The sequence below is a fragment of the Tachysurus fulvidraco genome, chromosome 21 (genome assembly GCF_022655615.1).
Source record: "Tachysurus fulvidraco isolate hzauxx_2018 chromosome 21, HZAU_PFXX_2.0, whole genome shotgun sequence".
In the NCBI taxonomy this organism is placed as follows: domain Eukaryota; kingdom Metazoa; phylum Chordata; class Actinopteri; order Siluriformes; family Bagridae; genus Tachysurus; species Tachysurus fulvidraco.
The window spans coordinates 17,781,322-17,807,306 of NC_062538.1; the positions used below are offsets into that span (position 1 = coordinate 17,781,322).

General features: G+C 37.0%; 1 protein-coding gene across 14 annotated transcripts in view; it reads right to left on the reverse strand.

Annotated features, from left to right (window-relative positions):
• Nucleotides 1-25,985, reverse strand: part of cacna1bb (calcium channel, voltage-dependent, N type, alpha 1B subunit, b) — a 124,567-nt gene that overhangs the window by 52,204 nt on the left and 46,378 nt on the right. For 13 of the 14 annotated variants that reach the window (XM_027142390.2, XM_027142398.2, XM_027142394.2 and 10 more), the window contains 12 exons: nucleotides 9,960-10,063; nucleotides 9,551-9,666; nucleotides 9,241-9,330; nucleotides 7,663-7,752; nucleotides 4,788-5,006; nucleotides 4,083-4,195; nucleotides 3,779-3,891; nucleotides 2,765-2,896; nucleotides 1,291-1,363; nucleotides 1,001-1,118; nucleotides 806-873; nucleotides 527-633 (listed from right to left, as the gene is read on the reverse strand). In XM_027142390.2, coding sequence (XP_026998191.2) covers nucleotides 527-633; nucleotides 806-873; nucleotides 1,001-1,118; nucleotides 1,291-1,363; nucleotides 2,765-2,896; nucleotides 3,779-3,891; nucleotides 4,083-4,195; nucleotides 4,788-5,006; nucleotides 7,663-7,752; nucleotides 9,241-9,330; nucleotides 9,551-9,666; nucleotides 9,960-10,063 — 1,343 coding nt within the window. The remainder of the gene's footprint in view (nucleotides 1-526; nucleotides 634-805; nucleotides 874-1,000; nucleotides 1,119-1,290; nucleotides 1,364-2,764; nucleotides 2,897-3,778; nucleotides 3,892-4,082; nucleotides 4,196-4,787; nucleotides 5,007-7,662; nucleotides 7,753-9,240; nucleotides 9,331-9,550; nucleotides 9,667-9,959; nucleotides 10,064-25,985) is intronic. The other variant, XM_027142392.2, reaches the window with a different exon arrangement.

Genomic DNA, 25,985 nt, shown 5'->3' on the forward strand with positions numbered 1-25,985 from the left:
AAAATGGATACATGTATACAATGTCAAATTGATGAACCACATTTATTAATGTTTATTAAAAAAAGTCTACAATCCTGATCCTCTACCTGAGTGTCACCAAAACATCAGACATACAGATCAAAGATTACGATACAATTCAAGAAAATAATATGATTCAAAAATATATATTAAAAAAAAAGGAACAAAAAAAGTAAATCAAATCAAATATTTTTAATGAACCACAGTGCAATGTTTTCTAAACTTATTATCTGATCATAGAAATGTGAAACGTTTGCCTGTGGCTGATCAAAATGATTTACTTTAAGCTCTAACACTACTAGTGTCACCTTGTACAGTGGGTTAAGACACAAAATTAAGAATAGAACAACAAGTTAGACAGATATAGCAATGTGCACAATGTTAGGTTACTGACTCAGAAGAGACGACACATACAAAACGTACGTGGACGTATAATGGACACGAAGTTGTGTAGATGGACGTGAATCGAATGGCAGCAACGTTAAAAAGAGAAGACACGTAGACTTACGCTGCGATGGAAATGTTAGCTGCTGACATCGGGCTAACCTCCTTCACCTCCATGGCCTTCTGCAGTGCTATGCTCTTTTTGGCTGCTTCCTCTTGCTCCTCTTCATCCTGGTAAACACAGTATGGGCTAGTCACTCTTACTGTACACATGGATGAGACTGTGGTTGAAAAAATCGAAATAATTAAAGCTCAGACGCACTACTGAGATTTTTCATTAATAAATCCCAATCCATTAAATTAGGATTAAAAATAACGAAGCCGGTACAAACAATGCATCCACCTTTGTCAGCTCCTGAGCATTGGCAAGGTTATCGACAGCGATAGCCAAGAACACATTAAGAAGAGTGTCTGGTTCGGACCGGGTTAAAGACGTATCGTACATCGATGCCGCTTAAGTTATTAAACCTAAAATGGATCTCATGTACAGAAAACGTATTTGCTGTGAATGCAGTTTTGCTCGTGCAAAAGAGGATACAGTTTCCAAAGAGAGTAAGAATGATGAAGTAAACGGAGGAGAACATCCCAAGCGGGACGCCGCCCTGAGACTCAATCCCATGATACATCACGGCATTCCAGTCTTCTCCTGTCAAAATCTACACACACACACACACACACACACACACACACACACACACACACACACACACACACACACACACAATGTACAGTCGGTACCCAAATGCTGTATAGTGTAAATTATTCCACTGAAAAATGAATAAAAATGAAAATAATTTACAAAAAAAAGAGAAAAGGTTTGGCATATACCTGAAATACGGTCATTATGGCAGAAGGGAAGTTGTCAAAATTGGTAGTAGGTGTTTCGTTATCAAAATTAAACCTGTCATGAACAAGAAAAAGGCAGTACAAAGAAAAAGTATTATGGGAAATTAGAAAATATTCCAGTCATACAGGGAACTGGACTTTTAAAACTTCAGACAATTTAAATAGTTTATAACTGTAGAGCTGTATGAGATAATTATATATTTTCTACATAGTCAGAGAATCAGGAAATGCATCTTTCTTTCCCTTTTTAAGTCTTTTTTTGACTCGAGTCAGAGTTTTACTCAGTACATCACCTGTAATGGTGATGTACTGAGTAAACACATAAGAATGTTTAAAAAACACATAAGAATGTTTAAAAAACATTATATATCTTGCAATGCATTATGATTCATTATAATAAAAGAAAAAAAAATAGAGGTATTGTATAATTAGTCCAAGTCCTGAGGCAAGGAAATTGAAATCCTTGCTGACGTGGTGTTTCTTCCCACTTACAAATGTTGCACAGGGGTGGAGGCAGGATTACAGTGGAGAAGCAGAGAAATTGCTAGAAGGTACAGTATGCTGAGGATGATTAAGCAAAAAAATAAAAAAATGGACCCAGCCAATCAAAATGCCACACTTTCTTAAATATATACTGGCAGATGGGCTGAATGAAAAAAAAATGAACGATGTCAACAGGTCTAAAAAAAAACTTTCCACCTACGGAGAGCTCCGAGCCTGCAGACTGGTCTGGACATGTTTAAGTTAAGTGGGACTTTGAGAGATTAGCTGTGCATCCAGACGAGACGAATAAAAAAAGGACACTTAACAGATTCTAAAAGGCACATGGACTACAATAGCTGTGTATGAATTTATTCCAATGCTGTGAATTCATTCCAAATTTTGAAATCCACCAACATTTTGGACAATTTGATGAACGTGTCACTGCCACGATTGAATAAAATGTTAAAGGAAATTGGGCAACTTTGTTCCACACGTGAACTTCATTATAAACATTTACGGTAGTCAAATGTTCTCTATTTCTGTTTAACCATCCAGTCATCAATGCCAATATTACTGGTATATATACAAGAAGACAATTAACGAGACCATTACACAACTGACAGTTGACAATTAAACGCATGTTGTTACTGGGCTTTTGCTGTCATTGATAAGACAGCCTTGCTGAACAGATGGTGCTTTTGGTTGACACTGTCGCTCTCATATCAGGCACAGCAAATAGGCTTTAGCTCCAGGGTAAGGCAGAGCACAGTAGACAAACTATCATTTAAGCTTTAAAGCTACAAGAAGAGTAGACTTTCTCTGACTTATTTTTCCAGAGTCATACAGCGGGTAAAATGTTTGACCAAATATTTTGGTCTCCTACTTTTTCAGAATGTCTTCAGCATCACTTAAATAACTAAAAGACAAAAAACTAAATTAACGTTAAAAATAAATGACAAAAGTGTCCACTCACTGTCCTCCAAAGAGCTGCATGCCCAGCAAAGCAAAGACCACAATAAAGAGGAAGAGGAGGAAGAGCAAGCTGATAATGGATTTCATTGAGTTGAGCAGAGACACCACCAGATTCCTCAGAGAGTTCCAATACCTACGGAGAAATTCAGTTATTATAGTAAAGAAAGATCAAACTGTTTATTATTTTCATATAACCACACACCCCATTGTGTTAATTTATTTACTTCCAAATCAGTTTATTCTTAGGATTTTGTTAGGATATTGATTTGTGTTGTAATCCTGACAAAGACTCATATTTGACAACTTTTTTTAACCAGCACACTGGGCTCCGTTATGGGACATACTTAATCATTATAAAGAAATTAATCATTTTAATTAAAAATAAATTAAATAATTTTGTAGCCACAAGTCTTATGTAAAATGATTCGGGACTTTTAGTGTGAGACGTGTTTTTGCCTCCCTTGGATAACCTTACACAGAGTTTTAGTGGTTAAAGATGAACACTTTCAAATTGTAGATGCTTATGAACAAGCACCCGGTGCATCTCATAGAGCAGAAATGGGTTTGATATCACAATTAACTCTGAAGATAGACACATTCAAGTGGATGTTGTAGCTTTGTGGTTAAGATGTTGGACTAATGATCGTCCGGTGATGAGTTTGAACCTTCAATTGCTCGGCTGTAGAAATGTAAGTCGCTCTGGATAAGAGTGTCTGGCAAATGCCGTAAACGTGAATACTGTAGTTTTGAAAAAATCTAACCTTTTTAGAATTTGTTTTACTTTCATATGTGCGTAACGTTATGGAGTGTAACATGACATAGAAATTCATTGCTGAACATGGGCACAACAACACAATCTATCTATGTCACTATCTGTGACTATACTGTATATAAATATGGAATAACCTAAATGCTAATAAACTGTCTAGCATCAATGGAATAGCAATCAAAAAAAAAACTATTTTACCACTAATGTTAGCAGGATGAGAGTTATGCATGTACTTGGTCAACATACTTGGTCACTTTAAATATTCGGAGCAAGCGTAGAGCCCTCAAGACGCTAATACCGAAAGAGGCTCCATTTTGGCTGGTTGCCAACACCACCTCAAATATACTCCCCACAATGACCTATGCAGAGCAGAGAATACAGGAAATAAATATAACAGATGCTAAATATTGAAGTAAAATCTGACAGTGAATAGCCACAGCATGTGAAAGTCCCTCCTGCGGTGTGAAATGGCTGCGAGTATCACAGTGGCTGCTTCTGGCTGAGTAAATGAAGACGCTATGCTTCTTTGATTCATCCAGCTGTGACTCACCCCAAAGTCAAAGCAGTTGAATGAGGAGTGAAAGTAGTTCCTGGGCCCCAGGCCGTACATCTTCAACGTCATCTCGCATAGAAACAGACCCAGGAACACAAACTCTGCCCAACCTGACAAACACAACACGGTAACACAACATTACATTAGCACAACTTCTAATTATATTGTAGAATAAAGAAAGATATTGCAATAATTAGTGTTTAAGGACATTTCTATTATGGTGGCTGATGTAATTGCTCAGAAAGTGTTCAAAAGAAAGGTTTAAGCATTTTATTGTTATTCTACTACAACCTTATCATTTTACGTGGAAAAAAAATGCAGAAGGTACGAATAAATTAAACAAGACGTTTAGAGAAAGTAGACTACGTCAAATGGATAAAAAGTACGAAATGTTTTTAATCACATTTTTAATAGTTGGCATATTGCTGGGGTGTAAGAATAAAACACCTTTGGATGTGATGTTATTGGAAAATAATCAACTTCAGGCTGGGGATAGTAAGTCTGCTTTGTGTCTTGGCTCATCACACCAACATGTGGTTGATTATTTTCCAATATTGTCATGTCCCTGGCGTGTTCACAATAGTTTAGGTGTTATAGATCTGAAATTAATGCCTCATAGGTTTTAGATGATGAAAAATATAAGGATGAAATACAAGGTTTGGACTATACTCTATGGGACTATAAATAAGCTGCAGTACGTACAGAGTGCTTTGGTGAGCCCCTTAGGCTGGTCGTAGTGAACCATGGCCACGCAAAGCGTGTTCAAGCCCACTATGCACAAAACAATCCAGTAGAAGCTTTGGGCTTTCACCATGCGGCGAATGAAGAAGCGCGCTCGTTTCTCCTTGCGGCGGAAGTATGATGAGCTTTCGTTCTTGTTGCTTTTCAGGCTGGCCCGGGCAAAGGGAGATCCAGGGGGTGCTGTTTAGAGACAGATTTTCTGGTGTATTATTTCATATAATGGATTTTCAGATTTAAGGACTTTCAGATTATTGATTCCTGAATCTGTGTGGAAAATGTATTCTTCCTGCATCTGATTGGGTTTCCTCTGGATTCTGTGGTTTCCTCTCATCTCCTAAAAAGGGGGCAAGTCGTGGCCTAATGGTTAGAGAGTCTGACTCGTAATCCTAAGGTTGTGGGTTTGAATCCAGGGCCGGCCACGACTGAGGTGCCCTTGAGCAAGGCACCGAACCCCCCAGCTGCTCCCCGATCGCCGCAGCATAAATGGCTGCCCACTGCTCCGGGTGTGTGTTCACGGTGTGTGTGTGTGTTCATGGTGTGTGTGTGTGTGTGTTCACTGCTGTGTGTGCACTTTGTATGGGTCAAATGCAGAGAACGAATTCTGAGTATGGGTCACCATACTTAGCCGTATGTCACGTCACTTCACTTTTTCAAAAACATGGTGGTAAATGGCTGGGCTGCGTTAAGTTACTCTGATTACTCTGACAGTAGAACAGTTCCTAAAGATGACTGAATAAATGAAGGAATGAACAATTGAAAAAACAAACGAACATACAAACCAACGAATCAACGATATTACTTATATTATTGGATTAAAATAAATAAAAAGTGCTAAATATAGTACCGAAATTCTAAAAATTAAATAATACTAAACCACTAATGCAGGTGAATAATCAACCTTCATCAATGAATTTACTAATTAACTATAAATCTAAAGAAAGTTATGAAAAATAACGTAATAAATCTCAAAATTAAGCACCCGAGACCGAAGTTGTAGTATTAAGCGGAGCGAACCGAGCACTTGAAAAATACTGTAGTAGAATCAATAAACAGAAATACAGAAAATTCTAGTTTTCTAAACATTAACCAGCTCGACTTCGTAGTGGTTTATCCAGTCACTCGCATTTCTGTTAATTATTAAACTAGCTAAAAAGGCTAGCTATAGAACTAGAGACATTAATTCAAAGGTGGAAATTTTCAGATATTTAATTTTTTTTGTTTACTGGTTTAGTACAGTAACTCACAGAATTGCCTGTTTATAAGTAAGATATTTCTTAAGAAAATTATTAAGTATTCATTCCAGTAGAAAAAAACATTAAGCTTTATTGATTCACTTTTTCTTATTAGTTATTTATACAGATGGTAGCTGACTGGTTATATTCTAGGGAAAATAACTCTTGAGCGTTTCAGAAGCGTGATGCCAATCATCGCCCAAATCTGAGCATAAATAGCAAGGCGAAGGGATCAGATGGTCCCACCAGTAACCAAGCACAAAAGTAAACTAAATTAAAGAACAGAGGTGGGAGTAATTACATCAGACACCTAAGTCTGATATAGAGCCCTTGATAGAGTGCCTTTGGCTGAAGTGAGTGGTGTTATATCACGGCAGGACTAATACACAGTAAATCCCTCTCATGGCTCCACTCTAGCTGTATTTGACACAGCTAATAAGCATATAGTATCTCTAATCAAAGACTCTTGACAGACATTGCGCTGGAGACTGTGCGGTGTTGTTTTTTTTTTTAGTTTAACAGGAAAATGAGAATTATTCTTGACAGACTCATATCACAGTGAATTTTACTGACAAATCACTTAATACCAATTTTTACCAGTACACTAGCATTAAATACCATTCAGTCTGTATAAACAAATTAATAATTTTATTGCTGCAAGTCTGATAATAAATGAGTCAGGATTCTTATTGGTTTCCAGTGTTTCCAGTAAGTTTAGTAGTTAAAAATAACCTTCAAATTTCAGATGGTTATGAACAAGCACTTGAGGCATCTCAGAGAGCAGAACTGGGTTTGATATCACCATTTTGCCCCTAGTAGGCTGGATAAAATTAGAATGACTTAATCAATCAAGTAATTATTAGCCCCTTAAAGAGTGTCTACTTTCATATTAGCCATTAAGCACCATTGTGGACTGTGACATCACAAAGAAATTCAATGCTAAACATGGAAACAAAATTCCATTTTGGCCAAAGAGTTAATACTAGTGTATAACTGCCTTATTGACTCAATGTATAGTCCTAATATCCTAATGCTAACCTTACAGTAAGACCATAAATGATGTAGTCTTAGAAACAGAAGCAGAATTCACCGAACCCTTGGCTCTGCAATCCATCCTTAAACTCTGAGCAGACACGCAACCGCCTGTATTTTTTTTTTCGTTTTCATAATCAGACACTTTTCCTACTTCTGTGCTGTGCTTTGATTAGCCAGTAGGTCATACTCATTAGCAATCTGATGGCTGAATAGATGAGAAGACAAATAATAATGAAGACAAAAAAATATTCAGACTACTTTCAATTTCTAGGACTTTTTTTTATCTTGGTAGGGTTCAAGTTGGATCTGGAACCTATTCCTAATAAACTGAATGTGAGTATGGAATATACCCCAGATATACTGTAACATAGCACACACACACACGCATCTGCACCTAAGGGCACACATCTGCACCTAAGGACAATCCTCCTACTGGTGTGTTTTTTTGCAGGAGGGAGGAAACCAGAGAACTTGTAGGAAACCAATAAATCCAGTAATTTGAAGATGAGAAAGTGTGCATTAGGGATTTGTGTTATTATTTATTGCATTGAGATAATGCCAGGCCTTACCAACTGAAGAAATGTCTGTAAAGTGTTCCTCACCCTCTTCGGCACTGATGAGGTCATTCTTCCCCTTCTTGACCTTTGCTCTTTTCAACACTACAGTACACACAGCCATGGACACACAAGGTGTAAGAGAAAGAAAACTTCTGAATGCTTGTACACATGTGGGTTCATGTGTGTGTAAAAGAGTACTGCATCATACGAGCCTTTAATAGTTTGAGAAAACAGTGTACTGTTCGTGAGGGTCTTACTTGAATGCAAGTACAAACGAGAAAGACCACAAACCAAAATTAACAAGACTATACAGCGGTCCTTAATAACAATTAAATTAAGCTACTAGTGTACTGTTTATATTTCATATAAAAGGAACGATTCTATTTGTTAGAAAATATCATGGGTAGGTTCAAACTAAAATAACAGCAAGACTGGAATTTTTATGAAAACACTTCATATATCGTTAGTCTTTAGTTTAGATTTTTATGACTTTATGAACTTGAGTGATGTAGCTGAGAAACAGATTCACACGCCATGCTAATAATGGTAGTATTTAATCTGAAAAAAAAAAATTTAGGCCTTCGCCCACATTGGGTTCAAATCCAAATACGGATGCTGATACGAATATTTTAAACCCTAAACAGATATCGATACTGATACAGATATTGTCATTGAATTATACCTCTACGATAGAGATAAATGTGTGCATGCGGTAAGTCACTCAGGAGATCCAAAAGAACATGCATGCATGACTAAGCACTAATCCCAGGGCATCGATTTTACCTTATTCTTATCTCTCTCCCAATTCTCTCTTCATCACACTTTCATCTCTGAGTAATTCTTATTTGATACTTTGTACAGTGCCAGCCATTCGCATTTTCCACTCTTGTATGGAAAGTGGACACTAAGGTACTGACTACAGTACGTTAGAAATTTGTATTTGCTTATGTGGCTTAAGGGGAAGATAAATGCCCTGTATGTTTACATTTCTAATCAATGCACTCTTTTATTTGAGGCCTGTAAGCACCATAATACGGAAGCAACCCTAATTTGTACTCCCCTGGGGTGTGTGTGTGTATGTGTGTATGTGTGTGTGTGTGTGTCATGCTAATCCAATTAACCCTGTTGTCTTAATCCCTATAATTACTTCTGGCATCCACAGCAGGCATAATTGATAGAGATTATGGGCCTTGATAAGGCAGAACTACTGAGAGCATAAAGTTAAGCATGTCACTGGTTGTTCTGGAGAGAAACCAAGCCCCAAGCCACAGTGAAGGGAGAGAAAATAGGATTTGAAGGTAATAATGTAGTAGATGTCATCTTCACAATAGAGAATAGGGCTGTCTGACAGAATAGGAGGTTGAGGGATTATTTTAAGAGCTAACATTTTGCAAAGGACAAGATGGAAAGGAATGCTGACTAGGCTAAAAAGACAGAAGTGAGGCTGGGTTATTTTTCACTGTAAGAAATTGTGGGAATTTGTGAAGATCAACACACATTAGACCCGAGTCTTCAGATTACATCCAAATACATCCATATAATAGGCTACATTGGTATGCAAACGTCCAGTGCCCTTTACACTTTTCTTACCCGGATTGTTCTGTTTCCTCTTGTACCACGCTCCATCCAGTGGAGATTTCTCTTCTGCATTCTGGTCTTCCTCTGCCAGCAGCACCTCCTCTGGAAAAGGCAATGCATAGTTCATTGAAACGTATAAACAGCCCAAAACGTAAACTTCAGCATGGCAATGAATTGCCAGACATTAGCACTTTATGTAATGCTTTCCTTGTGAAAGAAAATGAATGTGCCCAAGCATGCATCCCTTGTACAACCTGCATAATCATGCAATCATTCACAAAGGCTAAGAGAATTTAATAGTAATACTGGGCATATACAGTACCTGCTTTACATATCCACTCCAGGTAGCCAGTCAACTCTCTCTCAATTTGTTGTTGCCTGCGTAGCTTCAGAAACTCCTGTCTCTTCTCTACACGTTCTCTTTCCTTGGCAAATTCTCTGAAAAGACACACACCAACTCTGAGAACTGGTTGTTCACTTGCTACCCAATACATCCCACAAAGTCTTGACTTAGTGACATTGCACAATAAAGCCTAATCTTGTCTGTTTTTACAAACTCACTGCCAATAAGATTGAACATTGTCTAACATTTTGTATCATACACGTCAGGACCACACGGTAGCATCTGCTCACTAATGTCTTGCTAAAACACATACAAAACAAAATAATGTGCAGAAAGATGTAAAGAGAAAAAGGAAGGCAGTGAAAAAAAGAGTTAAAATCCATCTTACCCTGATAAGACACCCAGCACTAGGTTGAGCATGAAGAAGGAGCCGATGATGATGAGGGGGATGAAGTACATCCAGTTCCATGTGTTGCCCAAGGCATCATTGGTCTATACACAGAAGAGAAATTTTGCACCACCAATCTGTGACATTTTCAATTTCTAATCTACAAAGATACATATTTTGAATAAATTACATAAACTTCAGGGGGGGGAAAAAAATCCCACTCACTTAAAAAAACACGTTAACACATTAACAATGCCAAAAATTGTACTTCTTTATGTCAATCTATGAAAGAAAATTCATTTTTGGCAATACTGCATGCATGAAACCTGGTTAAGACTAATTGTATCGTTCACCCATGGAGCAAGAGTGTAATGCAAAATAAATTAAGTCATTATAACAATTTTCCTGCATGCAGTCATAATGGAAATGTGACAGCAAGAGCTTAAATGCAAGCGAAGCCCTCAGGCTCCTACAAAAACAACTGTGTAATGTAATAAAATCTGAATCATTGGGAATTTTGGCGGATTTTACCAATGGCTTTAACCCCAATTGTACCTGTAGTCAAAAAAAAAAAATGAAGTCACGTACCACATAACCACTGCGGAGTCACAAGCTCATTGGAAGAAGATCAAGAAAAGCCAAAAAGTTCGCTAGTTTTCATTAAATTTTTTGAGACAAAGACATAATTGAAGATCTATCATGTAATTAGCAGGAAGAAGTAAGAAGCAGAAACAAATGCAGTTCTAATTAGACACGCTTTAACAATTTATGAACAAATTAATTCACTGTTATATACGCTGGTATCCAAATCTTTATAACTTCTGCAAGTTCTCTTTGATAACTAGTTTGATAAGGTATATATATATAAAAAACAGTGAAGGAACAATAAATGAAAAAGCAGAGGAGATTAATCTTAATGTTAACTGGAAGTTGTTATGGTGTCTGAGACAGCAACAGAGCAAGACGACTAAATTGTCCACAAATTGTATTCCTACACATCAGGGCACACTTTCTAATTAAAAAATAAACATTGTTAAAGTAATATTGATGATTTTGTAGGTGTCTGAATGCCCTCACATTATATGACTAAATGTTTCTTAACAATCTGCAGCATAATGCTACTTTATAGCTGAGCTTCAGTGGGTGACATGGCTGTCCAAAATAAGACTGTGCCCTTGAACATAGCAATACAGCTTTAAAAAAAATAAAAAATCTGGACTCTCTGGAGAATCTGACAGGAGAAACTGTTTCCAACCATAATCTGGGCACTCCACATGGCTTTGCACACAAGTCATACAAAATTCATAGATTTAGCAAGCATTTGTTAGCATAGAAATGTTCTAGTTTGATTCTATCAAATTTGACATTTTTGGCTTTAGCACGAAGGTCTAACATTATCAGAAACTTAAGGCAGCTCATCACCCAACAAACACCATCGCCATGTTGAAGCATGGCGGTGGAAGCATCATCTAGAAAGTTACCCTTGGCTCCTTGGTCAAGGAATATTTGTGTAAGGTACATATATTCATTTAATATAATTTGCAAATACACGATTAGTAAAAGCCAGACCTCTTCCTGTAATCTCTAACAAGGACACTTTACAGAGAGACCTGTAAATCCTCCATGGAGAACATTTACGATCCTACATTCATCTATTCAAAAGATATGTTTTTAATATCTGGAAATCTGAAAACTAGTATAGTCCTTGTAAAAATAGTCATAAAATTTTTTTCTTGTTGTTGATTTGGATGTAAGTTTAACATCATTACTTTGAACGATTTATCCTTGGCCCTGTTTTAGCCTTCAGGCAGAAACATTACTAAAGTTTAGACATTAAATAAACCCGCTACTCTTAAAATTCATTATGCTATTGCTAGTAATTACTGCACATGCTCATAGGTCCCACTGTATATTATAACCGTTCCATTATTTTTTTTGCAGGTAAAATCTCATATTTGGTTAAAATACGCAACAATGAGCTTGTATGATTGTATGAAAGGAAAACTGTAATGCTAATATTGTCAGTATGATAACAATGCTAAGAGTAATCAAACAAACAAAGCAGTAATAATGATGCTAGCTGTAATGATTGGATACAAACGAGTTTGCAATTTGTTTAGGGCTTTTATAGTGGACAAAACACTACATAATCTCATGTTTAAATACACCTGATAATTTACCATAACTAATAAAACAAGGAAAACTGGGAAGCTCTTGGAAAAAAGAAAAAGATTCAAGAGTAAACGAACTATCTTGGGGTTGTAAAGTGCATATATATGTATAAATATAAATTTATTTATTTTTTCCTGTCGCTATCGCTACAGTTTTCTTGTGGAAGTCCTCTCGCCCACTGGCTGCCTATCTGTTCCATTTCCTCAAAAACTGTCCCCGCTAGAGGATGTGGAGGAGGGAGAGGTGGGCGGATGAAAACTCTTCAAACTTGCATCATCGAGCAGGTGAGGAGTCAGCTATTTGGGAAGGAAAATAAAGTTTTGGGCCCTGTTAAAATAGACGGGAACAGATGTGTCTTATATTGGCAAGGGACCACTTTGTTCTTTTTCCCGCACAATCCTAGCGTGTGTTACAATATCTACTTTTTGAGCCTGCACTCACATACTGAACCTCTCTTAAAAACAAAGCAAAGAATAGCAGTAAAGTCTAGATGGATCATGTAGACAGAACTATATACAAAGTCCCTCTGTAGTGCTCTGATTTGTACTGAATGCACAATGGGAGTGTCAAAATACACATGTGCTGAGGAGGGAATAAGTTTATCTTCCTTTAAATGTCAAGGCAATATATCATCGTAGAGTGTTCAAATAAAGGCTTAATATGTCTGTGTGCTTGGGAAATGCTATTCCCAGGTAGGTTGCTCAGCTAGCATGAGCTTAAATATTTGTATCACTTCCTTTTTTCATTGGAAATTCTCAAGGTTACATTTAGCATATGCTTTTGAATACAGTAAACCCTGTGGGGCTTCATAAACATAAAGCAAGCGAAGAAATTCTTAAGACAAAGCAGGACCTTTGAGACTGGTTCCAGATGCAGGCACATAAATGTCTACTGCCGAAGGGCTAATAATCCAAAATTATGACGTCCAATGAAATAGTGCTGAACATTAAGCTTATAGCAGGTACTGTGAATGTTTCCCAAATGGGATGAGGGTGTAAATAAAGAACAAGTGCACTAGACTTCAGGAAAGGTTATAAAGGTTATAAAGTCAACGAATGCAGCAAATAATGACTAATTAATTTCTCTGCTTGGATAAACATCAGGATCTAAATTTAAATTGTTAAATTGTTGTTTTAGTATCTGTTATATCCAAAAGTCGGGTCAATTTCGTCCGTTTTGTTTTTCCTTGAGTAACCATTAGAGCTTGATTCGTTATAGTCTGGATTAAGATGGTCTGTATTTGTGAGTGAGATAAAGTCACGTAGTGTTGATTTAAATCAAATGATCATGTGATTTAATACAGTCTCTTGCTTTTTTGTTTGACACCTTTGCTTGACCAAGACAAAGCTGGTACCCTCAAAGCCATGAACTGCAATCTATGATTTTCGGTGATAATCGCTCCGCTCGGAAGAGCAACGTAAACTGCTGACTCTAAATACAAGGAACCTTCCCTGCTGACAGAGCAACAGATTAGTAAACTGTCACCTGAATAATTTTCTGCTTCTTCACGCTGTCTTGTGAAGCGTAGAGAGAACAAAGCCTGAATAAAGTCGTCCGAACCCCAGTGATTGACACATGCACTACCTCCAACACTGAGAACTCTAACACAATGCTCTCAGTCATGGGACAAAGGTCCTTCTGTACTGTGAGGCTCAAATCTAGCTCTCAAATGCGAGTCCTCACATGATTAAACCATGACGACAACATCGAGGATATATTGTAGACGATAATCGATAATCTCCTCTACTGCACATAGGAATTCAATGAGATTCAAAGAATGTTTGCTTGAATGTTTAAATGAAGAGCTGATTTTCTCCTCATAATTTAAGCAGAAATAATCAACTGCAGTTCCGATAAGCTCAGCTACAATTATTCAATATTATTTTTAATATCAGAATCGGACGCAATACATTTTCCCTGTTTTTGATGCATTAGATTTTTCTCGTTTCTCAAATAACAATTGACAAGAAAATTGACGACAAAAAGATAACAGTAAAGACAAAAAAAGTAATGGAAATAGACAATGAGTGAATGAGAGTATGTGTGCCCTGTGATGGGTTGGAACTCCATCCAGAGTGTATCCTGCCTTGATGCCCGATGACACCTGAGATGAGCAGAGGCTCACCGTGACCCGAGAGGTTCGGATAAGTGGTAGAAAATGAATGAATGAATGAATGAATGAATGAATGAATGAATGAATGAATGAATGAAATAGACCAGTTTTACAGCAGATAGTCACTTATTGTGTGTGTGTGTGTGTGTGTGTGTGTGTGTGTGTGTGTGTGTGTGTGTGTGTGTGTGTGTGTGAGAGAGAGAGAGAGAGAGAGAGAGAGAGAGAGAGAGAGAGAGAGAGAGAGAGAGAGAGAGAGACAGAGAGAGAGAGAGAGAGAGAGAGAGAGAGGAGATACCTGTCAGACAAAAATATAATAAATGATGATTATGCCAAAAATAGTTTTGTTCCTATAGCGGATAGGTTAGTGTTTAAAATTTAATATTAAACCAACGAAATCTAAGAAGTTAAAATGAAATATATAAATGATTTTCTATATTCTGTAACCAAATACATTTTAACCATTGACCAATGACACAGTTTCTCCAATCCATAATGAAGCAGAACAAGATTTGATTGGGAATCTATAGAACAATAAAAAGATGTGATCTTTTAATTCTCTAGAAGCAATTCAATTTTCAAAGGCCAAAGATGAAAGAAGCCTATTTTCTAATTCAAGCACGATCTCTTTTGCGATGCTTTTATACTAGTTGACAAATTGCAGCCATCTTCTTCCTGGTCTTTTGATCTCATACATCCTGTGACTGAACTGTCGAGTATAACAAATAATACTGTTGAAAAAAAAAAAAAAAAAAAAAAAAAAGAACGCAAACTATACAATTATTTTTAAAAACTGCAGATTTTGAGTTCATCATCACAGGATATATGAAATCTACAGTTGAATTTTATAGAGTTTTAAAGTTTTAAAGCCCCTAGCTGACATTTGTCAAAATAAAAGACAATAAAAACAAACAAACATTGATTTCATCCTATTAGCATCATCTGTTAATGTTCCTCTGCCTTCCTCTTTCGTTGCTGCCATAATTAGCTACATCATTGAATAAGGTAGGAGGAGATGCAAAGAGAAGAGTGTGAAGGAGAAGACAATACAATAATATGGAAGCAATGATTCACCATCGCTTGAGTGCAAATATACTTCCTCTCAGTCCAGCGCTGACAGGCTATTTTTAACTGGGTTTAATGAGCATGCCCGTGTGTCTGACGTCTCAGGGTGGCAAAGCAACAGGGTCAAGGTGCATACAAGCCTGGTGAGTCAGCCTGCAGTAATGAGACTGTTGTTTTTTTTACTCACCCTCCAGAAACATCTACTGACTGCACAGGTTTCACCTGGAACACACTCGGACTAAGATGTCGATTATCGTCCGAGGTCTTAACTGTCTCAACACTGGACAAATTAAAGGAAGAAATTACATTAATGACCTTTCTGCTTTTTTTTTTTTTTTGGTATCTTCATCTCCATTGGTGCAGGTGTTACCTTGGAGCAGAATGATGCTGGATTTGCATAAATACGTTATCAGGAGCCGAGGCTAAGAATGGTACTAAGATGCAGATTTAAATCAGCTTCATGTTTAGTAACAGATTTTGTTTACAAAATTTATTGCACAATAAAGCTTGTTCCAATGCAGCCCCTGATTATGTAAAGTGTGGCATATCAGCAGACCTTATCAGACCTCTGGTACAGTGCATGACCCAGCAGGGCAATTAAGCAAAATTCTATTTATCTTCTCTAAAAACAAAAACACATTAAAATCAACAAGCGTAAAATGAGGACTTCGATCTCGTTAGCAAAGAGCTCCACCTCCTACTGCCTCTATCACGCTGGTGCTCTCTAGTTGCTCCTCAGACACAAATATCCAAATTAATCTAAATTACTAGCTAGGAGATGATGTTTTTGCTTTTTGTGGATTAGCACAAAATTTACAAGTTAAATATGGCTTTGCAGAATTAATTGAACTGGCATTCAGTACTCAGATTCAGTACTCAGTACTCGAGCAATAGTCATGTTACACCCAGGATTGGTCTAAGTGCAGTTCTTAAATTAAAACTCCACCCTCATGTCACAAGAGAGTAAGGTATTTAACAGTATCGCAAACATTTACAGCATTTGGCAAATGATTTTGTCTAGAGCAACTTACATTTAATCATACACTTGAGTGTTAAAGGCTTTGGTCAGGGGAAGAGCAGTGGCAACTTGGTGAACCTGGGATTCAAACTCATAAGCTTTCGATTGGTAATCCAGCAATTTAACAACTAAGCTACCACATCCCCGAGCATAAACGAGGACAAAGAGGTTTTGCTTCTATTTTTTTTAAACATTTATTTATAAACGTTTTCAAAGCATTAACAAAAAGTTTGATACAGTTTCAGTTATAGCTTTTCCCCCCTTTATAGCCCTTTCCGCCAAAGTAATTAACCATACATCACATAAAGGTTAACACAATAATTAAACTAATAATAACCATAAAAATAAATAAATAAATAATAAGAAAAAATAATAATAAAAAAGAAAATTAAATAAATAAATAAAAATAAAATAAATAAAAATATACACAAATACATAGCCAATAATAAAAGTTTCCTGACATGTTCGTGGTCTGTACACAATTATAAAACATTGATCAGTGAGTGGGAAAGTCTTCATCTTCTCAAAATATGCAATCATGGGTTGCCACGTCTTATAAAAATTCTGGACAGATCCTTTCATTAAATATTTAATTTTCTCTAACTTTAAGTATGATACTAGATCACATAACCACATTGAGGCTTTAGGCGAGCTTGATGACTTCCACTCCAATAATATTCTTCTTCTCGCTAATAAGGTGGCAAAAGCAATAACATTTTTTACTTTATTTGTCAGTAATACTCCATGTTCTGGTTCAACACTGGGTTTTATATTCAAACTAAAGGCTTCATTTAATATTTTGAATATGCATGTCCAATAGTCACTCAACTTTTCACAAGCCCAAACATATGAAAATGGTCTACCTTGTCACCTTTACATCAATCACATAAATCGTCAACATTTGGGTAAATTTTTGAAAGTCTACATTTTGTGTAGTCACGATGGAGGACTTTAAGTTGTACAAGGCTGAGGCGTGCACAGGAGGTCGATCCATTTACTCTATTAAGAGCCTCATTCCAAATTTCGTCAGGTATTTCGCTTCCTATGTCCTTTACCCACTCACCTCTTATTCTGTCAATTAAAAAATCATTTGAGGACATAATCGTCTTATATATTGCTAAATATAAATTTGACCTTTAAGAGAAGTAGGAGATTGTAGAATTTTATCCAATAGTGAAGTAGGTGGTAAGTCAGGAAAAGTTGAGCTCTGAGATTGAATGAAATTTCGGACTTGAAATGTCGGACCTGGCCAAGCCTATCCTCTGCCATTGTGCATACGTGTGATCTATTTTACCAGCTGGAAACAAATGCTTATTACAGAGAGGGCTTAGCATAGAAGAGTTGCTGAGTTTATGCCTTTGTCTAAACTGTGACCATATTATAAGTGTTGAACATACAACTGGGCTCGATGAGTATTTAGAGGGAGAGAATGGTAGCTTCATTGTTATTAGAGCAGAAAGTGATGTAGAAGTACAAGTATTTGCCTCCACCTTACACCAATCAACCTCAGGGGAATTATACCAACAAATAATTTTTTGGAGATTTGCAGCCCAGTAGTAGCCCATAAAATTAGGAAGAGCTAAGCCTCCCTGGGGCCTTTGCCTTTCGAGAAGCTCCTTACGAACCCCCCCCCCACCCCCCACCCCCACCCCCCCCAAGAAAGATAGTATGGGTTTATTTATGGAACGGAAAAAATGTTTTTGGGAGAAAAACTGGAAGTGACTGAAATAAGTATAAGAATCTAGGTAATATATTCATTTTTTTACAATTTACTCTGCCTGCTAGAGACGGGTGCAATGCATCCCATCTCTGAAGGTCAGACTTAATATTACTAATGAGTGGTAAAAAGTTTTTTGCATATAAACCTGAGAAAGTACGAGTAATATGAACTCCCAAATATTTAAAACCAAATTGAGAGATGTGAAATGGGAGGGATTCAGATTTAATTTGTAAAGCAAGAGGGTTAATCGGGAAACATTCACTTTTAGAAAGGTTAAGTTTGCATCCTGAAAAGCTGCCAAAAATGAATAGTTTCCGTACTATTTTTGGGACGTTTTCTACTGGATTTGAAATGTATAACAAAAGGTCATCCGCATATAAAGAGACCTTGTATTCCATCCCCATTCGGTCAATGCCCTGTATAGACTGCGAGGATTTAAGCATGATGGAAAGCGGCTCTATTGCTAATGCAAAAAGAAGAGGGCTTAAAGGGCAACCCTGTCTTGTGCCCCTTAGTATTGGGAAAAATTGTGAACGTATTTTATTTGTTATAACAGATACTTTAGGGTTAGAATACAGTAATTGGACCCAGGATATAAATTTTGGGCCAAAACCAAACTTTTCCAATACTGCGAATAGATAGCTACACTCCACTCTATCAAACGCCTTCTCTGCATCCAGGGATACCACCATCTCTGGGACCTCCCTGGATGCAGGAGAATACAAAATACCAAGAAGTCTCCTGAATTTGGTAAATGAGTGGCGACCCCTAATAAAGCCTGTCTGATCTGGGGATATTATTTCTGGTATAACAGTATCTATTCTAGATGCCAACAATTTGACAAGAAATTTAACATCAACATTTAGCAAAGATATTGGCCTGTAGGAATTGCACTCTAGTGGATCTTTTCCAGGCTTCAGAATGAGTGTAAGAAATGCCTCTGTGAGAGACTGTGGCAATTCCATATTGTTTAAAGAATTCTCAAACATTCTCAGGAGAAGCGGGGCTAATTTGGGAGCAAAAGCTTTATAAAATTCGACAGGATAACCGTCGGGGCCAGGGGTTTTGCTATTTTGCATTGCATTAATAGAATTTCAAATTTCTTTCAGCTCAATTGGTTGTTCTAACCTTTCTTTATGATCTGGACTAATCGTCTGGATATTCAAGTCATTCAAAAAGGCTGACATGCCTGTTATATCCCCAGAAAATTCTGAAGTATATAAATTTGAATAAAATGTTTTAAAAGTTTCATTAATTTCTTTAGGATCCACTGTCAGTTGTTGCGATGTGTTGCGAATCTGTGGAATTAATCTGGAAGCTGATTGACACTTTATCTGATGTGATAATAAACGGCCCGCTTTTTCCCCATGTTCATAAAAATTACCTTTAGACCGAAGCAGATTTTGTTTTTGTTTTTTTCAATTGATATCTGATCATATTATGCTTTAATTTCCACTCTCTTTTTAAGCAGTTCTTCAGAAGGGGATAGAGAGAGTCGCTGATCTAATTTTTCTATCGAATCAATTAGCTGTTTTAGTTTTGCATTTCTCTTTTTATTACTGGATACAGAATAAGATATAATTTCACATCTAATGACAACTTTAAATGTTTCCCATAAAGTCAGTGGTGATACCATTTCTGAATCATTTGTGAGCAAGAAGTTATCTATCGCCACGGATATATGTTTGTGGAAATTTTTATCTGCCAACAGATTAGAGTTTAATTGCTATGTCGGGCGCTGTGTGCAATGCTGAGTAAAACGTAGGTCGAGAAGTAATGGTGCGTGGTTTGATATTATAATTGCTGAATACTGAGTATTTTCCACTAAAGGAAGTATTGTTTTATCTATAAAAAAATAATCTATTCTTGAATATGAAGAATGGACTGGGGAAAAATAAGAGAATTCTTTCTTTTGCGGGAATAAAAATCTCCACAGATCCAGACAGCCCGTTTGTGCCATGAAAGTAGAAAGAGCTTGGGACATATTAGACTGGAGCATAGTTTTCGGATTCGAACGATCTAGGATTGGGCTAATAACACAATTCAGATCCCCACTAAAAAATTAATCGGTGTGGGTTTAAGTTGGGTAAAAGTGAAATTAATTTATGAATGAAATTAACATCGTAGACACATACCAGGGTGACAGGGTTGTGAAACAAATCACCTGTCACAATAACAAAACGACTCTGAGGATCTGAAACACATTTGGGAGGATAAAACTGTACTTTCTTATGTATTTAAATCGCAGTTCCTCTTGCTTTACTATTGAAGTGGGAAAGAAAGACTTGTCCAATCCATGTTTTTTTTTAGTCTTATATGATCTACTACCTGTAAATGTGTTTCTTGCAAGAATACTATTTCAGTATTGAATTTTTTAAGATGAGCAAAAATACGAGCTCTTTTATTTGGCCCATTCATAGCTTTAACGTTCCAACTAGTGAATCGAATGGTAGACCCTCCTGTAATATTTAAATCAAACATTAATCATTAGTTAGGTTAGAAAAGAATAATGAATAAGACCACGTCTCTGATGCATGACAGGCAAGTAAAGAGAGAGAGAGAAAAAAAAAACACTTTGGCAATTACCACCCCAACCTTTTCCTATATTTGCCTCAAGAACAGAGACAAATTGCAGGCCCCTATGATCAAACCCCCAGTAATCTCTCAACTGACTTAAAACTATTCCAAACTCTAGAGGGCAACCCAACCTTTACCCTTATGAACCATTCTCAATGCGTTACAACGCTTTTTGTGAACAAAGTCTTAACTCAGTGACGTATCAGGCTATAACCCAGAACCATCAGTTTGTTTGAGTTAGGTTTAGAACAACAAAATATTTTCAAAGCCACAAAAAAATAAATAAAAAATGAAAGTGTTTATAACCTTTCCCCACTGTCTCAAGAAAAAATAAAATGATTACCCGTCATCCTTGGCTCAAAAGGGAGACATTGAACGTAGAAAATAATTAAATAAATAGTCCAGGAAATCCTAAACATTGATACGTTGATCGTAGAACCGTTTCGCCTCCTCCGGTGTATTGAATATGAAAGTTTCTTCATTAAAAGTCACTCTCAGATGAGCCGGGTAGAGCAATTGAAATCGAATGTTCTTTTGGTAGAGTGATTGTTTAATGCCATTGTAAGACGCACGTCTCCTTGACAGGATAGCGCTGAGATCCGGGTAGATTCTGATTGGATTCCCCTTGTATTTCACTTCATGTCACCTTGACCATCGCAGTAATTGCTCCTTTTCTTGGAACCTGTGAAAGCACAACACAAATGGACGTGGTTTACGACCATTTTTTTGACCGGGTGATCGATGCGCTCTCTCGCGTGCTGGTGGCTTGTCGAAGACTTCCGTGCCCGTCATCTCTAGCAGCATCTCGGCAATGAGCGTAACGGGATAATGACCGTTTTTGTTCCCTTCCGGAACATTCACAATCCTCAGGTTAGCCCTTCGTGATCTATTCTCCAAATCTTCAACGCAGTCAAGGAGAGATATATTCTGCACTTGCAAAGTTTTTATTGTATTTTCGGCCACTGCCAGCTTTTCGAAATTCTCCCCAGCCAGGGATTCTGTCGCGGCCAAGCGGCTTTGAAAGCCATCCACAGTCTTTTTCAGTGCATTGACAGAGCTTTGTAAAGGACCAATAGATTCCCGAATCAAGCCAGAAATGTCTTCCCTGATACTAATGTGCTGTTTAGTTAATTCAGAAATCAGCTGGTCCATGGAGACGGATTCAAAAGTTTCTGTCATGGTCTGTTTTTCGAGCTTGGAGGTAGCGGCGATGGCTGCCAACTTACCGGCAATGCTAGCAGTAGCTCTCGTGGTCTTTGGTTCTGAGGAGTGCGGTTGCTTCTGCTTAATGTGGCTCATAATTCACCAAGTGATGTTCTAAACACGGATGTCTGCAATGACTGACACTATATGGCATGTAACAAGTTTAGTTTGAAAATGTAGGTCAGGAGCCCTTCTTCCTTCGACCTCACGCCTTCATAGCTATACCGGAAGTTTTGCTTCTAAATACACTCATCTTTGTCTCACTTTTTATACCATTTCCATCAATGTTCAATCTTACATTAGTAAAAAATAATCCATTGAAAAATCCATTAATGATAACACATTGGCATTTGAGTCAGCATTGAGTTGGGGGATGTGGTACTGTAGCATTTACTGTAGGTTAAGATGTTGGACTGCTGATTAAAAGGTTGTGAATTTGAATCCCAGGTCACCAACCTGACTCTGCTGGGACATTGAACACAGCCCTTAACCCTCACTTGTATAAAATAAGATAAAAATATAAGTCACTTCAAATAAGGGATTCTGCCAATTGCCTTAAATGCAATTTGAAGGGGTGATGTCATGTTAACATAAATACTAGCTTGATTTTTTGGGAAGCTGACAAAGTGTATAGATGAGACAGAACAAAGGACTAAAGTACTGCTGCACTGAATTCCCACCAGGTTGTCCATCCGCATCGTCAAACGGCCTTATTATAATGGTAATGTACAGTAGGAATGAATTAACGGAATCAGGATGAAAGACTAAATAAAAAAAAAACAATAAATCTTAGTTGCCATTGAAGTTCACATGTTAATTTTAAAGAGTAACATGCTTGCTTCGGTAGGATTTTTTTTGGTTCAATATATTTCATGCAATTAAACTAAATATACTATCACTGAGAGTATTCTTGCGATCTCTCAGTTAAGCCCACAATTTCTTTACAGAATTCTCCTCATAAATCGTCACATGGCGTGCTGTATCTCCACACAGTTTCAACACAGAACGTAATCTAGAAAATGAAGTTTATTATTTTATTATCTTATGTACTCCGGCATAAATGTTCAGTCATTTAAACTAAAGCAGGAACCTTAGAACTAGATCAGTAGTAAGAAAACAAAGCTAGCAGTTAAACAGAAATAGGAAACCTAATTAAAAGAATCTGATTGTTAGTAAAAACATGATAAAATGAATTGAATTAATCTGTAACAAAGTTATATTTGTCAGTTATACTGAATGATGGCCACCAAGGTGCCTCTGGGAGAGACTCGAAGTTCCCTTTGAAACTGTGATGTATAAGCGGCTCAGAAAATGGAATGTTGGATGAATGGATGGATGGATGGATGGATGGATGGATGGATGGATGGATGGATGGATGGATGGATGTGATTCAACATATTAAACTAAAAACTATTCCAGTATCTGTATAAGATTTCAAAAACAGCCTTTTATCGGCTGGTATTGGTTTTCAACCAATATTTACCGGATGTATCACACCCTCACCATTTCCTAAAGACTGGGTGGAGGACAGCATTGGATGATTAAAACGAATGATCTGTATAGGATTTTAGGCAAATCTCATTGTGTGTAAGGAACGAGAAATGACTTGGTGTTTTACAGGATGCATTAGCGTTGTTTACTTCCCATGACTGATTATAAGAGCTGAATGTGAAATATCTGGGGGTTTCGGGTGGTTACGCAATTGGTTGGTGTTCATGTTTCAAAACCTTTTTTAAAGAATTAGTAAAAGATTCATTCCCATTGATCTACATACAGTACTAAAGAGCAATAAGTCTTCATTTTGTCAGCGATGATTACATTGTGTAATGAAAATGAATTCTCATACAAGCCAATAAGATCAAAGAATACATTACAGCAGGTCTGCCGTTTATAATGTACTGCCTTATATCACTGTTGCTTTCAAATCCACTACAATGTGTATAGGAAACTGAATAGAAAAGATTTTTGTTTTAATTAGAGCCAGGACCATTGCTATGATCATTACTAACCAGTGATTCTGAACCCTTCTTATAGACTTATTTACTGTTTTGTAGCCAGGTGTAACAACTGAACATATATAAGTTTAATCATAAGGAATAAAGGATATGAAGACAATCTTTAACCCAGGTGAGAGAACTGTGTGTGCTTGTCTGGCTTGGACACTTGTACAGCAATGACATTTAGGTAATAAAGCGCAACAAAGAGAAGAGAATTTAGTTAAGCAGCAAAATGTTATAAAATGTTGTCCTTTGGCTATAATATCAAGTGGACATATGACATTTTGCACTAGCTGAGCAAAGCATTTGTTATGCCATTTGATATTTAAACACGTTCATGGTATCAGTATGTGTCTTTGCAAAGAGACCACAAAAACACTTCCTGTTTACAGAGTTCTTTCTAATAAAAAAAAAGGATTAACAAAAGAGTTTTGAGGTCATTTTGTTTATGACAAATGGTGCATTTGTTCTGTTAAACCTATGATACTTGGTGATGCTTTAGTAGTCCATAAACATTGAGATAATTACAACAGAGCTTATGTTCCACTGGTGCAACTGGATGAATGAAAAAATTCAAGATCACATATAATAAAAAAAAAAATACAAATAAAATAAAACAGGAATAAATTCCACTGATAGCATTAAATCCCTAAATACTGGTTAATTATTCATGTTCAAGTTAATCATGTCACATCTAAATCAACCTGCTATCAATTATAAATTATCTGATTGATACAGTGATATTAGTAGTAAGTAACAGACACTGACAGAAAAGTTTAGTGGTTGAAAAATAAAAAATTAGTCACTACTGCATAAGCAAGATTGCTAAGTTACTGAATATCAGCATGGCTGTGATGCGGCTGTAGGAGACAGACATCGAGCTGCACAGACAGACTGACTGCTATTCTGACACTCTGCGTGGTTCAAAAGCTGTAACATCAAGAGAAAAGCCATACCACAGGCATGCAAAGTAGGGGCAGAGTGTGTGAAGATTAGAGATAGAATGAATGAAAATGAGGCAGGGCGGGCATGCAGCTGGCCCCACAATGTTTTCCTTTCTGCCACAGACTTGCAGCATATGAGTGGCATATGCTGCTTCCCCACCAAGTTCTGGCACACTGATGCATTTCACAGCCAGTGAGATTTGGCCAGATGTAAGCATGCCAGCTTGCTACAGCATCCTGTCCACCCAAAAGCCATTGCAGAGCTCCTGCTGTGCACAGTCTTGCTTCCTGAAAGCTCAACAGCACTGAAACAGCTGGAAGGAAGTACTGTAACTGGTGAGGTTACCCTGACCTTAAGTCTACATTGGTCTGTAATGGCGGGCTGCACTGCGGACAAATTGCTGGACATTCTTGTAGTGACTGGCTGCACAACTATATACAGTGCACTTGGTTAGATATGAAGCTTGTGGGACAATGAAAAGCTGATGTGTGTAGAAAAACAAAAGTAAAAGCCATACACAAAGTAGGACTATCTGGTTGTTTGATAATGGATTAAAGTATCAAGTTAGGGTTTAATTCAAAACTGGATAGAATTTCTTTAACCTGCAACAAAATCCTGTTTTTCCATACTGTATCAGAGGACTTTATCATATACTAGCTGTAACACTACTGTGATTATATCGCAATTGCACCGTGAACAAACTGTAGTAAAAAAAATCAAACAAACTGTTAAACAATCCAACAAAAGTATTTACCCTTAGGTAAAATTTTAGTTTAAATCAATCCATTAAATCATGAATTTTTCTTCTTGTTAGCAAAGCAAGTTGAGTGCAACAACATCTAAACTGGATGTACAGCTAGGCAATGCTAGGTAGTGTTAGCCTAGTTAGCAAGTCTGATAAATTAAATTGTCAATCCCTCATACCTGACTTACTTACTTCTATGTTTTCCTGATGTATTCATTCACCATTTTTCTTGTTGTTGTTCTTGTCATTTTTAGCAGTTGTGTAATTTGTTCATTTTATAGAAAATTCTTGTTGTGTATTTCCTTGCCATTGTTGCCTCTGGTTTGCTCGCTAGGGATACATTTCTAAATGTAAAGTTGATTAAAAAAGCTTGTCATGTTGACTTGAACAAGTTCGTTTTCTGTCCTGTGCCATGTGATTTTGTTTATGTTTTTGCCCCGCTCGATCCTTATCCTGTTCCCACCCTCTTCATAC